Here is a 16,748-nt window from a genome sequence, read left to right on the forward strand (position 1 = left end):
CTACCAATAAACGTGGCCGGAACCATCCAGGAAACGAAGTTTCACGTGATCGAAGGCGACATGAGATACAACGCCTTTTTCGGAAGGCCATGGATCCACAACATGAGAGTTGTACCTTCGACCCTACACCAGGTCCTCAAATTCCCAACATCGAGAGGAGTCAAAACAGTGTACGGAGAACAACCAGCCGTAAAAGAAATGTTCGCCGTCGAGGAAGCGAAACCAATATCCTCGCCTTCGCCAATAAAGGGATCGGGCTCAGAAGGGAAACGAGATACCAAATAGCAATCACAGACATCGGCTTCGACCCAACCAGATAACCAGAAGATCGAAGAAGATGATGATCAGAGGATCCTTCGATCATTCGTGATTCCCGATGACTCCGACGCCACCAAATCAACAATTGAGGAACTGGAGCAAGTCACACTAATCGAGCACTGGCCCGAACGAAAGGTATACCTGGGAACGGGGTTGAGCCCCGAACTCAGGAAGAAACTTATTCAATTTCTTATCGATAACATTGATTGCTTTGCCTGGTCCCATTTAGATATAACAGGGATCCCACCGGACATAACGACGCATCGGCTAAGCTTGGACCCCAAGTTCAGACCAGTGAAGCAAAAGAGAAGACCCCAGTCCGAGGTAAAACATGCATTCATAAAAGACGAGGTAACCAAACCTCTCAAGATAGAGTCCATTCGGGAGGTAAAATATCCCGAATGGTTAGCCAATATAGTTGTAGTGCTTAAAAAAGAAAACAAACTCAGAATGTGTGTGGACTATAAGGATTTGAACAAAGCGTGCCCCAAAGATTCTTTTCCGCTGCCCAACATCGATCGCATGATCGATGCCACGGCCGGGTCACGAGATCCTTACTTTTCTCGATGCCTATTCCGGGTATAATCAAATCCAGATGAACCCGGAGGACCAGGAAAAGACTTCATTTGTCACCAAATATGGAACATATTGTTATAATGTGATGCCCTTCGGGCTAAAACATGCAGGGGCTACTTACCAACGCTTAGTAAATAAAATGTTCGAAGAACAAATAGGTAAATCAATGGAAGTTTATATTGATGACATGCTAGTTAAGTCCCTGTGCGCAGAGGACCATCTGACCCATTTGCAGGAAACGTTCGAGATTTTGAGGAAATACAACATGAAGCTCAACCCCAAAAAATGTGCCTTCGGGGTCGGATCGGACAAGTTACTAGGCTTCATGGTGTCAAATCGGGGAATCGAGATTAACCCCGATAAAATCAAGGCCATCGAAGACATCACCATCGTAGACAGCGTGAAAGCTGTACAAAGGTTAACGGGACGGATTGCGGCCTTAGGCCGATTCATTTCGAGATCATCAGATCGAAGTCACAAATTTTTCTCCCTATTCAAAAAGAAGAACGATTTCGCTTGGACCCCGGAATGCCAACAGGCATTAAAGGAACTAAAACAATATCTGTCGAGCCCACCACTACTTCACACTCCAAAAACAGACGAAAAACTTTGCTTATACTTGGCAGTATCGGAAATCGCAGTAAGCGGTGTCCTAGTTCGGGAAGAGCAAGGTACGCAATTTTTCATTTATTATATAAGTCGAACCTTAGGGGAAGCAGAAACTAGATATCCGCACCTAGAAAAATTGGCGCTTGCACTGATAAGCGCCTCTAGAAAGTTACGACCGTACTTTCAATGTCACCCCATATGCATATTAACGACTTACCCACTTCGTAATATTTTGCACAAGCCTGAACTATCAGGCCGGTTGGCCAAATGGATCGTCGAACTCAGTGGGTACGATATCGAATATCAACCCCGCACAGCCATCAAGTCTCAAATTTTAGCAGACTTCGTGGCCGATTTCACGCCAACCCTCGTACCCGAAGTCGAAAAAGAACTCATGTTGAAATCGGGTACGTCATCGAGGGTATGGACCCTTTTTACGGACGGGGCTTCGAACGTGAAGGGGTCCGTGCTAGGCATAGTTTTAAAGCCACCCACGGGTAACACTATTAGGCAATCTATTAAAACTACCAGGTTGACTAATAACGAGGCCGAGTATGAGGCCATGATTGCAGGTCTCGAGCTAGCTAAAAACTTGGGAGCAGAAGTCATAGAAGCCAAATGTGACTCTTTGTTGGTGGTAAGTCAAGAAAACAAAACTTTCGAAGTTCGAGAAGATAGAATGCAAAGGTATTTGGACAAACTACATGTCACTTTGCACCATTTCAAACAATGGACTTTACAGCATGTTCCACGAGAGCAAAACAGTGAGGCTGATGCACTTGCGAATTTGGGATCATCGGTCGAGGAAGGTGACTTGAGCTCGGGGACTGTCGTTCAACTCTCGAGATCCGTGATCGAAAAAGGTCACGCCGAGATAAATTCTACGAGCTTAACCTTGGATTGGAGAAATAAGTATATTGAATACTTAAAGAACGGAAAGCTTCCATCGGACCCTAAAGATTCAAGGGCCCTACGGACTAAAGCTGCTCGATTCACGTTGGTTTCAGATGGAACGCTATACCGAAGGACATTCGATGGACCATTGGCAGTATGCTTGGGTCCGGGAGATACCGATTACATCTTACGTGAGGTGCACAAGGGCACTTGTGGGAATCACTCCGGTGTCGGTCCATTAGTCCGAAAAATAATCAGGGCAGGGTATTATTGGATCGATATGGGCAAAGATACGAAGGAATTTGTTCGAAAATGTGACAAATGTCAAAGGTTTGCACCAATGATCCATCAACCCGGAGAGCAACTTCACTCAGTCCTATCCCCATGGCCATTCATGAAATGGGGAATGGATATCGTCGGCCCTCTGCCATCGACCCCAGGTAAAGCTAAATTCATTTTATTTATGACTGACTATTTCTCTAAATGGGTTGAAGCACAGGCGTTCGAGAAAGTAAGAGAGAGAGAAGTTATAGACTTTATCTGGGATCATATCGTATGTTGATTCGGGATACCCGCCGAAATAGTATGTGACAATGGGAAACAATTTGTGGGCAGCAAAGTGACGAAATTCTTCGAAGATCACAAAATAAGAAGGATATTATCAACACCGTATCACCCTAGTGGGAACGGACAGGCCGAATCAACGAACAAAACTATCATTCAAAACCTAAAGAAGAGGCTGAACGACGCTAAAGGAAAGTGGAGAGAAATCCTACCCGAAGTCCTTTGGGCATATCGAACGACGTCAAAATCCAGTACGGGGGCAACCCCATTCTCCTTAGTATACGGGTCCAAAGTATTGATACCAGTCGAAGTCAGCGAACCCAGTACCAGATTTCGATACACGACAGAAGAATCAAATAACGAGGCTATGAACACTAGCCTCGAATTATCGGACAAAAACGAGAAGCTGCTCTCGTCCAATTGGCCGCCCAAAAGCAACGAATCGAAAGATATTATAATCGAAGAACCAAGCTCCGCCATTTCAAGCCCGGGGACTTAGTGCTAAGGAAAGTCACCCTCAATACCCGAAATCTTAACGAAGGAAAACTAGGACCAAACTGGGAAGGACCATATCAGGTTCTCGAGAACGTCGGAAAGGGATCATACAAGCTCGGCATTATAAACTGACCCCTGCAGAAGTCCGATCAGGAGCTAAATGAATCTTTCAATACGAAGCCTTAAGATCTGAAAGCACGCGTTGCACTCTTTTTCCCTTAGACCGGTTTTATCCCAAATGGGTTTTTTCGACAAGGTTTTTAATGAGGCAACCAATGATCGTGCTGCGCTTACAACAGTATCTGAGGCCTCTTTACAATCGACCTCGAATACTAGGGGGCATTAGCCCTCAAATATATCAAGTTCTGATGCAAGAAAGTTATTTCGCAACAACGGGTTTTCAATAGGAAAAGTTGTAAGAACCAAATGGTCAAAACGAACCATGCTCATGTAGTTGGCCCGAACCCAGACGCGAAACATAAACACATGTATAGTGACTTGCAAAGAAAGTTCTCCTCTTTGCCAACATCTTATATCCAAGAAAAATTTCTCTATTTGGAGATTTATTATGCGAACAGAATTAAGATAAACTCGACCACTAAGCCTACGGGCTACTTTTATTTCGAGTTCGAGCAAGCGCTCACTCAACCATTACGCCTACGGGCTACATTACCTCGAGTTCGAATCATTCACTCGACTACTAAGCCTACGGGCTACTTTTATTTCGAGTTCGAGCAAGCACTCACTCGACCATTATGCCTACGAGCTACATTGCTTCGAGTTCAAATCATTCACTCGACTACTAAGCCTACGGGCTACTTTTATTTCGAGTTCGAGCAAGCACTCACTCGACCATTACGCCTACGAGCTACATTACTTCGAGTTCGAATTATTCACTCGACTACTAAGCCTACGGGCTACTTTTATTTCGAGTTCGAATCATTCACTCGACTACTAAGCCTACGGGCTACTTTTATTTCGAGATCGAGCAAGCACTCACTCGACCATTACGCCTACGGGCTACATTACTTCGAGTTCGAATCATTCACTCGACTACTAAGCCTACGGGCTACTTTTATTTCGAGATCAAGCAAGCACTCACTCGACCATTACGCCTACGGGCTATATTGCTTCGAGTTCGAATCATTCACTCGACTACTAAGCCTACGGGATACTTTTATTTCGAGTTCGAGCAAGCACTCACTCGACCATTATGCCTACAGGCTACATTACTTCGAGTTCGAATCATTCACTCGAACATTACGCCTACGGGCTATATTTCTTCGAGCTCAAATCATTGACTCAACTAATAAGCCTAAGGGCTACATCACTTCAAATTTGAATAAGCACTCGCTCGATTATAGAGGCTACGAAGTCCAAATTTGATTAAGTTGTTTAAATCCTTGTGAAAACATTCATAAGGCGTGAATAAAGTCTTCACAAAACATAAGCAAGTCAGCAAAATTGTCTATATACAAAAATTGTCTGCATGATTGATTACAACGTAAAAATTAAGGGCTAAACTTCCTGGTCATCCTCAGGAGTGGTCTCTTCTCTATCGGGCTCCCCCCCGTTCTCGGATCCGCTCTTACTCCCAACATCATCATCATTGTCATCATCATCGTCATCGAAAACCAGAGCTTCAGCATCGGCTTCGAGTTCTTTGGCCCTTTTTATCTCTTCAGCGAGATCGAAACCACGAGCATGGATCTACTCGAGGGTTTCCCTCCGAGATCGGCACCTAGCAAGTTCAGCGACACAATGTGCTCGAGTATCGGCGGTCTCGGCTGCCTCTCTTGCTTGGACCTGGGCGGCTTCAGCATCGACCTGATAGACGGCCAAGAGTGCATCTGCATCGGCCTTCGCCTTTTCGGCATCGGATTCGGCCTTGGCAAGTACAGAGGCCAACCGAGCCTCGAGCTCCTCTATTCTTCTTGCTTGAACCAGGCCTTTTTCCTTCATTCTCTGAAGTTGGGTTTCGGCCGATAATAACTGGGCTCGAGCAGTTTCTTTCTCTGCAGCAAAGCGGTCCATACCTTCTTTCCACTGCAAAGACTCCGCTTTTATCACGTCGACCTCCTCACGAAGCTTCCCGATCATCTTAATTTTTTGCTGCAACTGTGAGACCAAAAAATTAGCCATCGTTCCGGTATCAAGCCCATAGGCTTGTAAAAGTATCATTACCCGCTCAGACAAATCGGTCTGATCTCGATAAGCCTTGGCCAACTCAGCTCGGAGGTCTTTTATTTCCTCTTCTCTCTGCCCTAAGAGAAGTGTTAGGGAGTTATTCTCATCAGTAACCCATTGTAGGTCGGCCTCGTACCGACGCAGCTCGTTTTGGGACCGAGAACATGCTTCTCGATGAACTGTCGCTGCCTACAAAGAAACAAGAAACGAAGTTAACGAAAAGGTAAACATAAAGGTAGTACCGACAAAATAATTTTAAGGCTTACCTGATTCAAAGCCTGCCACACCCCGTGAAAAAGATCTGATTCGTCACCAGTACCGGCAACGTCCTCGATACCGGTAAACAGGTCACGAAAGGGATCCTCTTCATCATGAGGCCTGTCTAGATCGAGGGGCCCCAGAGCTTGGGCTTCCCGAATCACCCCTGCGGAAAAAGCGGGAAAGGTGGGCGAATCTTCGATTGCTGCTGCCCCAAATGAATCACTTGGAGCATTTTCTTCGGTTCGAAGGGATTTAAGGGCCCTTTCAGACATATCCCCCATCTGTTGGCTCCGATGAGATGCGTCTTCAATCTCCGATAATTTAGGGATTCCACCCGAATCTTTCTCCGGTATATCCTCAGTTCGAGGCGGAGCCTCATGAAGCATCATCGATCCAGCTGCCGATGGGGCATCGGTGGTTCTCTTCGTTCGGGCCGCCAGCGTGGACCCATCGTTTTCTTCTTATTCTTCATCTTCTTCATCTTAGACGCAGAACTGATTCCACGGTCAAAGAAATGGCATTTTTGACCGGCTTACGAGCCGTCCTCTTCTTCGATTTTGGATCTTCGGGAACAGAGGCTCTTTTCCTTTTATTTCCCTCCATCGGCTTTGGGACAGAGGCCAAAGTTTCTTCCTCGTTGGACAAGGGCCTCAAAACCGTATCTTTGCCCAAACCTGCATTTGGAAAATTTTATTAAAATATTTGGAAACCACCCCGTTCGAATTATCAAAGAGTACGAGAAAGGGGCTTACCATGATTTTTGGCCTCCCACCGACCCTTTGACAAATCGCGCCATGAGCGCTCGGTGTATGTGGAGGTCAAAACAAGAGCTCGTACCCAGTTCTTGAGATCGGGAACTGCTCCGGGCATCCAGGGAACCGCTACATCACAAAAAGAAGAGTGTCGATGAGAAAGGGAATGAAAGAACAAAATAGAAGTAACAGCAGGATCGCACTTACGTTTCATATTCCACTCCTCGGGAAAGGGCATCTTTTCGGTCGGAATCAGGTCCGAAGTTCTCACTCGAACGAACCTGCCCATCCAGCCCCGATCCCTGTCCTCGTCAATGCTCGAGAACAGAGCCCTGGTAGCCCGACGCTGAAGTTTAATTAACCCTCCTCGAAAAAGTCGATGACGGTACAATCAGATAAAATGGTCGAGGGTGAACGACATCCCCTCGATTTTGCTCACAAAGTATCGGATCAGGATAACGATCCGCCAAAAAGAAGGATGGACCTGGCCTAGGGTTATTTGGTATTGATGACAGAAGTCAATAATAACGGAATCGAGGGGACCTAACGTGAAAGGGTAAGTATACACATTCAAAAACCCTTTCATGTAAGAAGTGATGTCTTCGTCAGAAGTAGGAATTATTATTTCTTTTTTATCCCAATTGCAATCTTTCTTTAGCTGTTTGAGGTGCTTCTCGGTTATCGAACATATGTACCTCGATACTGGCTCACATCGGCCAGGGACCGATGAACCTTTATCGACCTTAAAACCAGAAGTAAGAACACACGCCCCGGGAACGCACTCCTCATGCCGTGGTTTTGCCGGTGTTTCATCGGCGGCACACTGTGAAGATGAAGCTTTCTCTTTCTGAGGAATGATTTGTGATGTTTTTGCCATTTTCAAATTCAAAGGTGAGGGATAGAAGAAAGTGACGAAGATTTGGTAGAATTGAAGAGGGGCTTCTGCAAAGAGAAATCACAGATTTGCGGATAAGTCAGAGAATACGAAAAGGGACTTGGGAAATTTGGAAGATTGAAGATGTAAAAGTGGTAAATGATAAAAGGAAGGGTTATTTATAGGTTTAAGCGATGGCGGTTCAGTTTCAGCGGTGGCCGACCACCGTTTGACATGTATTAAATGCCTCGAAAGACTAAACCGACGGAACAGCTATCACATGCGTCATGATCGAGCCCGATGGAAACGTCAGGTTATAATCCGATCGAGCCGTTGAAAAATCATATCGTTTCTCACCGCATTCTTCCTGAGAAACGAAGGGACTATCTGTATACGGTCGAAATAGATTTCGGCCTTCGCACGTCCGATCGAGTTCGAATGAGAATCGATCGAAGTGCGACTTCGAGATGGATTCCGAAGATGGAACAAGCAAGCTTCGAACCCAAGGAGTCGATCAATGTCGAGTTCGATATTGTTATCGAGCTCGAATCCAAATCGAACTATGACGCAGAGTAAAGCTATCAAGCTCATGATCCAGAGACCAACCAACATTGACCCCGAATCAATTCAAGGGTCCGAGTCAGAATCGAGCTTAAGTCAAAGATCGAGAGCTCGAGTTAGAATCGGACTCAAGCCGAGATCAAGAGCCCGAGTCAGATCGGACTCACAGACAAAAGCCGTTGCAATCCTACTAAGATGAGAGAATCTTGGCAGGAATTGTGGAAAAGTTGGTTTATCATGGATCTCCCACTGAGTATTTTTTAATTATATTTAAAGTAAGATCCCTCTACTATAAAGAGGAGTTTTTATCATTTCTGGCAGCAGAGTTTTTGGAGTTCACATTGTAATTGAAGCACCATATTCTCTTATATTCGAGAGTTATTCTTTTAAGCCTCATAAACTGATTCATCTTGCTTAATCCCAAAAAATCGCTTTCGTTACAACTGTGTTTATTTTGTCTTCTCTGCGATCCATATTTGATATTTCCTTTTATCCTTATAGTTTGTATTGAACTATATCTAATATCCTTAGAACTACGAATAAATTCAAACTCTATCCGTTTTTCGGGTAAACACCAACATGTATTTGGTGGACGGAAAGGAATAATAGATGTTTTGAGGACCAAAATAGTTCCACACAAAGAATTAAGATGAGTTATTTTTTGTCTTTTTAATTCTGAGAACTATATATATAGATGATGCAGAATATAATCACTTGTAGATTCCTTGTAAGATGCAAAGCTATATTCATTAAACAATTCGGAAAAACAGAAGGTAAAGCTTACACGACATCTATGTTGTGCGGAGAAATCTAACCAAATAATGCGAACAAGGCTAACATCTGTCAATGGGCCATTTAACTCTTCCTTTTGGAAGGAAGGCGATAATGGCTGAGGTTTGACATCAGAATATCTTTTAGAAACATCAAGCTTGTAGAATTGCTTTGCATTTTCTGCAAAAATATCTTTAACAGCTGCAACAGCTTCTGCAATTGAAACATCACTGTCCACCCACACATCCCATACAACATCGAATACCACTTCACGTGCCTTCTTTGCACCTACACACACAATTAATCAACTCCAGATAATACTCCGAAGGTAAAATGGAATAACTCAGTTAGCTAACGTGTCATTCAAGATGGATATTTATTGTTTGGCAGTAGTTTCCTTTTCATCTAGTGAAACCACTAGCTTGATTATCGGGGAAAATCGCCACTATTTTCACCCTTTGAAGCAAGATTCTCATTTTGTTTAATTATTCAATAAATTGACTGAAAAAATAATAACCGAAAAGGCCCAAAAAGACCTATGACTTATTGAATTTGGTACGTACAAAAATGCTCTGCACCGAAAATGCACCCGCCGTTTTCTCCTCTTTGCCCAAAAAATGCCTTAAAAATAAATGGACCATTTAAAACAAAACGGAAAAGGGCCCTCCCTAATCTATTGGATTTGGTTTAAAATTCCTCTATTAACCTCGTATGAAATTAAATGACTCACCCATTTCTAAAGATCTAATCCACCAATAAGACCCAAATTCGAATTAAATAACAAAAACACACATCCGATCTCTTTTTTCTTTTCCAATGAGTTCTATCTTCTTCTTGGAAAATTAAAAATTCAAAAAAGTTATGTTTCTTTTGGCTATTTAATATTCGGATAGGGCCAAAACTGCCGTCGGTCTACTGGATTTGGTACCAAAATGCAGTTACCTATTCGACCAAAACTGTCCCCACTATTTTTTGGGCTAAAAATGCCTTAAAACTAATGGATCTTTTGAAACAAAACGGAAAAAGACCAAAAAATTATCCCTGATCTATCGCATTTGGTTTTAAAATGCCTACCATTAACCACATGTCAAATAAAATGGCTCTATCTATCTCTAAAGATCCAACCCACCCATAGACCTAAACACAAATTTAATAATAAAATGTTACACCTGATCTCTTTTTTCTTTTCCAATGAATTTTATCTTTACATTGAACAATCATAAGTTCAAAAAAGTTAGTTTCTTGGTTTTTTAATATTTGACACTTGTTAGTTGAGAATTTCTCTTCTTCCATTCTTTAATTGTAAAAGAAAAAGAATCAATATACCAATCTTTATAAAAAGAAAGATTGGTATTATTTATAACTTGTGAGGTTTCTTTATTTACTTTTTTTAAAAAGAAAATATTATATATTATTTGTAGTGTTGCTCTTATTTTCTATAGATGACTGGGGCGTGTATTGTGTGAATTTTTGTAGTTATTGTTATTACTTTATTTTTATATTATGTACTGATTTTAACTGGGTAATACAAACAATCTAGGAATATTGTACTGATTGGTTGTGTTTTTTTCGTGCAGAATACATATTAACTTTCACATTGATTATTTATGCACTTGTGGTATAGTTTGGAAATTTTCAGCCTTAGACTTTCATGAATTTCTCAATTCTTAACATTATGATTTGGCTTTTGGGGTACACAATTGAATTTGAATTCTCTTTGTTTTGGATTAAAATTGTATGTTAAGTTTGCGATTTAGAATCCAGGTGAGTCAGTCGTAAATTTCAGCATTTATCGCACATTATAACCCTAATTTGAACAAAACATAATACAAGAAGAAGATATAAAACTCATTGAAAAAAAAAAGAAAGAAAGAGATCAGGTGCGGAAATTTATTATTAAATTCGAGTTTAGATTTTATGGGGGTGCGGATCTTTAGAGATTGATGTAACAACAATAACTCAGTATAATCCTACTAGTGGGGTCTGGGGAGGGTAGTGTATACGCAGAACTTACCCCTACCCTGGGGTAGAGAGGCTGTTTCCGATAGACATTCGGCTCCCTCCCTCCAAAAATTCTTCACCTTGCTCTTGGGGTGACTCGAACTCACAACCTCTTGGTTGGAAGTAGAGTGTTCACCACTGGAATTGATGGATTATTTAATTTGATATGGAGTTAGCAGAGGGAATTTTTAATCAAATCTTATAGATTAGAGGTAGTTTTGGTTCTTTTCGATTTTATCAAATAGGTTAATGGACGGCTTGTACTAAATCTAATAGATCAGGGGAAGTTTTGCCCTTTCTCATTTAATATTTGACACCTGATGGTTGGAATTATTCTTCTTTAATTCTTGAATTGCCAAAAAGAATTTTTTTAGATATCGATCTTTTTTGCTTAAAAAATATATTTTGTCTTGTGGAATTTTATCATTTGCTTCTTTTTTTTAACTTATTTATTATTTTTAGTATTTTTTTTTATTCTTCGTAGATAGGTGGGGGTGTGCATTGTGTGAGTTTCCTGTAGTTATATAATTACTCCATTTTTTTGTATTTTATACAGATTTTAAACTGGATACAACAAATGTTAAACGTGTCGTACTTTTTGGTTGTGTTTTTTTCTTTGCAAAGTACATATTAGCTTTTACCGTTGATTATCTACGCACTTGTGGTGCAGTTTGAAAATTCTAATCCTTAAACTTAGGTAAATTTTTAGTTCTTAGCATCAAGATTTGATTTCTGGAGTACAGTTGAAATTGAGTTCTCTAATTTTGGATTAAAATTGTTAGCTATTTCGATTATCCCGGGTGAGTCAGTTTAGTCAATTTCAGTGATTTTGAAGTTCATTGGACATTATAACCCTAATTTTCATAAAAAGAAGATATAAGAAGAAGATGAAACTAGTGAAGTTTCGCTATTAAATTCGGGCTGAATTTTATAGGTGTGTTAGATATTTAGAGATGAGTGAATCATTTAATTTGATATTGGGTTAATGGAAAGCATTTTAAAACCAAATCCAATAAATTAGAAGCAGTTTTGGTCGTTTTTTGTCTTATTGGAATTTTTTGGGCTAAAAGAAAACGTGGGTACATTTTTGGTCAAATAGTTTAACGTAGGACTTTTTGTGTCTAATCCAATAGATCAGAGGCTGATTTAGCCCTTCTCCGAAATAATAATACAAATTCAGAGTTCAAAGGCATAAAACAATCAAATTGGGTAGGATAGAGAAGCACATGTAGACAGAATAAGCAAAGGAAAGAAATATTGGGTAATCAACACTAGATAAAGATACGAATACAGTACTCCAACTAGACTTTGTTGAACATGTTGTGTGACAAGGACATGATAAGTGTTTGTATTTCTTAGCTAGCCATATGAAAAGGTACTATTTAAGATTATGTGAAGCAGCAATTTTTAGTTATTATCTTTGGAAAAGCAATATGTACCAAGAATAGTTTCAATTTCAGGCCATACCTAAATAAAAGCTTTCAGCAAATGCGATGCCACCAGTGCTGATCATTACCTGTTGATATTTAAACATTACACGGGAGATGTTCATTATTTAAATGGTGTAACAAGGCTATGAAAGAGTAGTCAATCTAAGAATATGGAAATGCACAGGTTGAAGTGAAAGGATGGGTTATTAAGGACATCCTTAGATAATTTGACCAAGACCATGTGATATTTTTGCCGAATATATAGATAGTCACTTAAATTGTTAAAAAATTTTATTTAGACAACTTATCTAAGTGACCTTCACCAATACTGCAAAATCCCAAATGCATGAGGTTCAAATTCTGAGTTATGTAGCAATGAGCAAATTAAAACTTGATACATCAACGAAGTAAAAGAAGAAAAAACTTCATGTTGGCTTCGTTTTCTTCATTCTCCATTCACCAATTGAACTTTTTATTTTTCTCTTTTCAGATCAAACTATATATTGGTGTTGCTGATGGTGTTGGGAGCTAGGCCAAAATGGGTATTGATTTGGGAAAAGGAACTTATCACCAGAGAAGCCTATCTGTGTACCACAGAAATTCTACAATTGAGACTTCTGATCAAACTCTGACTATATTTACTGCCACTTTCCCATCAATCTGTTCTTATCCTTTAACATCCAGAAACCCATTTGCTTCTGTTTCTTCTTATATTTAATTCTTCCTTTATAGCTAAGTACAGTGGTTCGAATTATAAGTATGAGGAACTCTTTTCTGCTTCTTTTGCGCATGATTTTCTTGGTTTTGTTCTTCAAAGCGATTTTTACAACACAACAGATCTAGAAGCCACTTTAGACAAGCAAAATACTCATTTGCTCCTCTTGATCATTTTTACAAAACAACAGAGAAGTCTTGTTCAATGTTAGTCGTGTGTTCAATAGGTCAGACTCTTGGAAAAGATGTCTAAAGGAATTTTTTTTGACAAAGTTAAGTGTATGTCAACGTATTAATTTAGCCATATTTTCATGTATCATTAAGTAGACGAATGACCTTATTCATAGGAGCAAGCTCTAAAATTTCTTTCACCGAGGATACCATCCCATGGAAGCTAAATTTAGGAATAGTCAACCCAAAATCAAGATAGACCTGTAAAACCAGATATTTACCATGTTAGGGACACTAAAAAATATACGATAATCTTCGAACTCTCCAATGAGGCATGCAGGTAACACCAGATTATACCCAAGTAAATTAAGGTTGTGTCCGCTACATGCACGTTACGTAATAAGTTTAGATAGAGAAGATCTTACTTGAGGGTACACTGAAGACAGATATGAAGCTTCCTTTAAGAAAGGGAATGATGCGTGCAAAAGCACTAATCGATTCTTAGTGAATCTCTTATCCTCAAGAAGATTGCGAAGATTCAGGGGATTGGCTGGCCTCAGATCCAAGTCCTTGTCCCCAAAACTGTAATTGGAAAAACTATTTTATCATTCACTATCTTGAATAAGAAAAATAACATGTAGTAACAGGAACCTCAAAGAGTATTCACTTTCTCAAATAGAGGAAGCTAGAAAGAAAATTAGGTCAAACTATCTACTCCAAAACAATTTTTTTTTTTTACCCTGTGTCAATCTGCATTGGCAAGTCATAATTTTGAGCCACCTCCAAAGCATTCATGAAGATATAATCAACGAAGCTCTTATTTGAGACTCGAACAGGCTTCCCAGCTGGAAATGCAGAAACTATCAGAATTACATCTCAATCATGGTGGATTACAACCTCAAATATTGCAAGGCTCACCACATAAAACGTCATTCAGGCCCTCCTCTGCCTCCTTAACAGTGACTTCTATATTAATAGCAAGGCCACTACGATATGCGACAATACTTTTAAAGGCAACAATATTTTTAGCTTCTGTATGCAACAATCAGGAAAACCTTTTGGAAACTTAATTCTTCATGCATAAAAAGAAACATATTCTATGTTTTATATTATTGACTAATATTCTAAAGGATATGACTTCAACTCCTTAGTGAAAATCTCCATGAATGACCCCAGTGTCCACGATGTTCCCTTTGAACCCTGCAATAGAAAAGGAGAAGAGAAAGATATTAACAAATCTAACAAAGGAGAAGGAGATAACAAAGGAAGAATATTTTGGAGATATTCATGCCAAAAGAATGAGCTTAATTTCACCCCCTAATGCATGAAATCAATAGTTAGAAAAACCACTGTTGAATGATCCAAGTACTCCAACCCCCCCCCCCCCCCCCAAAAAAAAAGCATTAGACGTAAAAGAGCCTTCATTATTTGTCTTTGTAAAACAATAGGACGATGAATTGTGGTAGCAGCAACTGTTTTACATGGATATGATATCATATCCTAGCTCTTTATGCATGCGGCCTACAAATTCGCGAAGCGCGTGCGGAACGGATACTGAGAAAAAGAAGTGTAGAGGAGAAGCAAAAGTTGTTTTCATCTCCAAAGAATAGTGTGCTTTCACTTTTCATCTTTTTGAGTGCCTATTTGATGCAAGATCAAGAAGGCCAAGAATCCAAGAAATCTTAGAATCCATCAAGATTATGATTTCTTTTCCTTAAACATTAAGATTTCTTATTTATTATTTCATAGTAATTTGATTCTTGTTTTAGTAGGATTATATATTTATATTTGTAGTTCTAGTCAATTAGGATTATTAGTTGGTATCCTATTCCTATTAGAATTTTTTTTCCTATTTTAGTTAGGATAGGTTTTTCTTAACCTTGTTCTTATTCTAGTAATTAGGATTAGTTTTCCTTAACCTCATAAATTTTATTCATTGTAAGGTATATTTAAAGGGCTCAATATGCTGAAGGTTATTTTCATCTTACATTCTCCTCATGTGAGTTTGAAGAACGCTTTCGCTAGTTTCGCTAATGGGGTGCTTTTGTTTTGCTCCCTTCTTTGTATTTGAGAGATACGAAACGTTGAAAGTGCATCAATTTGGTATCAGGACTGTAAAGACTCTACCGATCTTTTGGTGTATTTAAGCCCCTATTTCCTCATCTGATGCTCCATGTATGTGTATTTGTTGTTTAGTGACTTGTGGGGATAGTTGGTTTGGGTTCGGGAGTTTTGGAGTGAATTGAAACACTCAGTTTCAAGTTGGAAGCTTAAGTTATAAGAGTTGACCGAGATTTAACTTTTGTATAAACGGCCCCGGAATGGTATTTTGAAGCTTCAATAGGTTTGTATGGTAATTTTGGACTTAGGCATACGTCGAAATTTGGATTTGGAGGTTCTTAGGATGATTTGGCTCTTTTTGCCAAAAGTTGACAATTTGAAGGTTCAAAAATTTCATAAGTTTGACCATGGGTTGAATTTGTGGCTATCGGGTCGGACTGTTGTTCTGGGACTTAGAATAGGTCTATTTTGTCATTTAAAACTTGTGTGCAAAGTTTGGTCACATGAGTTGGTTTGGTAGGAATCAGACGCTTGATTGTGAATATTGAAGTTCTTGAGCTTCAAAGCTTGCATGATGCATTTTGGTGTTAGATTCGTGGTTTTGTATGTTATTTTGATGTTCTGAGCTTGCGAGCGAGTTCGTGTGAGATTTATGTACTTGTGTGAATGTTTAGTATTGGTCCCAAGGAGCTCCGGTGTGTTTTAAATTCATTTCGGAGTAGTTTGGTGGAGCTTTAGATTGTTGGTGCTGCAACCTCACATTTGTGAAGGTATGCTCGTATTTGCGATGGGTTGTAATTGCGGACACCCAATTACAATGACTACCAAAGGTAACCTCGCATTTGCGAGGTAGATAGTCGTATTTACAACGTTGGTAGGCAACATGGGGATTTCACAATTGTGAAGTATAGGATCGCATTTGCGATCCCAATGTCGCATTTGCGGAGGTCGCATTTGCGAACCTCTGGGCGCAAATGCGACATCTGCAGTTAGTTAATAACTGGTATTTTGGGACTTAGACCATTTTATCATATTTTTTAACTCTAGACTGGGTGAGGGGCGATTTTTGAAGAGAATTTTCATACAACACCATTGGATAAACGATTTTCACTCGATTTTGATATTTTATCTTGATTTCTTATGGACTTCTACACCAAAATCATGGAATTTGAAAGGAACTTTTTACTATAGTTTGAAAAATAAAAATTTAGGATTTGAGAGTCGATTTGGACTCGATTTTGAAAACTAATCACATATTTAGACTCGTGGGATTATGGGTAGTCAGGATATTCCCTTATACTCGTATTTTGACTGTGTAGGCCCGTGATTGAATTTTGTTGACTTTTCAAAAATTGTGTAAATATTGAGATTTTATTATTTGGAATTGATTCCTTTAGCTTTGTTTGATGTTATCGAGTCATTTTTGGCTAGATATGATCCAGGAGGAGGTGGTTTTTTAAAGGAAAGGCATTTTTGGAGTATTGAATTGGCTTGTTTGATGTAAGTATC

General features: G+C 39.8%; 2 protein-coding genes across 2 annotated transcripts in view; both read right to left on the reverse strand.

The window, feature by feature from the left end:
* Window positions 1-16,748, reverse strand: part of LOC104094343 (protein fluG-like) — an 84,895-nt gene that overhangs the window by 41,193 nt on the left and 26,954 nt on the right. Inside the window, exons 3-9 of the mRNA XM_070188562.1 lie at window positions 14,313-14,378; window positions 14,097-14,211; window positions 13,918-14,023; window positions 13,604-13,760; window positions 13,344-13,439; window positions 12,331-12,379; window positions 8,876-9,150 (exon numbers count right to left, since the gene is read on the reverse strand). Coding sequence (XP_070044663.1) covers window positions 8,876-9,150; window positions 12,331-12,379; window positions 13,344-13,439; window positions 13,604-13,760; window positions 13,918-14,023; window positions 14,097-14,211; window positions 14,313-14,378 — 864 coding nt within the window. The remainder of the gene's footprint in view (window positions 1-8,875; window positions 9,151-12,330; window positions 12,380-13,343; window positions 13,440-13,603; window positions 13,761-13,917; window positions 14,024-14,096; window positions 14,212-14,312; window positions 14,379-16,748) is intronic.
* On the reverse strand, window positions 4,822-8,035 carry LOC138900899 (uncharacterized). Its single transcript, XM_070188563.1, has 3 exons — window positions 6,657-8,035; window positions 5,910-6,578; window positions 4,822-5,832 (listed from the first exon to the last, which is right to left on the reverse strand). Exons 2-3 carry the CDS (start codon window positions 6,291-6,293, stop codon window positions 5,167-5,169), a joined length of 1,050 nt encoding a protein of 349 aa, XP_070044664.1. The 5' UTR covers window positions 6,294-6,578; window positions 6,657-8,035; the 3' UTR covers window positions 4,822-5,166.

The sequence above is a fragment of the Nicotiana tomentosiformis genome, chromosome 11 (genome assembly GCF_000390325.3).
Source record: "Nicotiana tomentosiformis chromosome 11, ASM39032v3, whole genome shotgun sequence".
Classification (NCBI taxonomy): domain Eukaryota; kingdom Viridiplantae; phylum Streptophyta; class Magnoliopsida; order Solanales; family Solanaceae; genus Nicotiana; species Nicotiana tomentosiformis.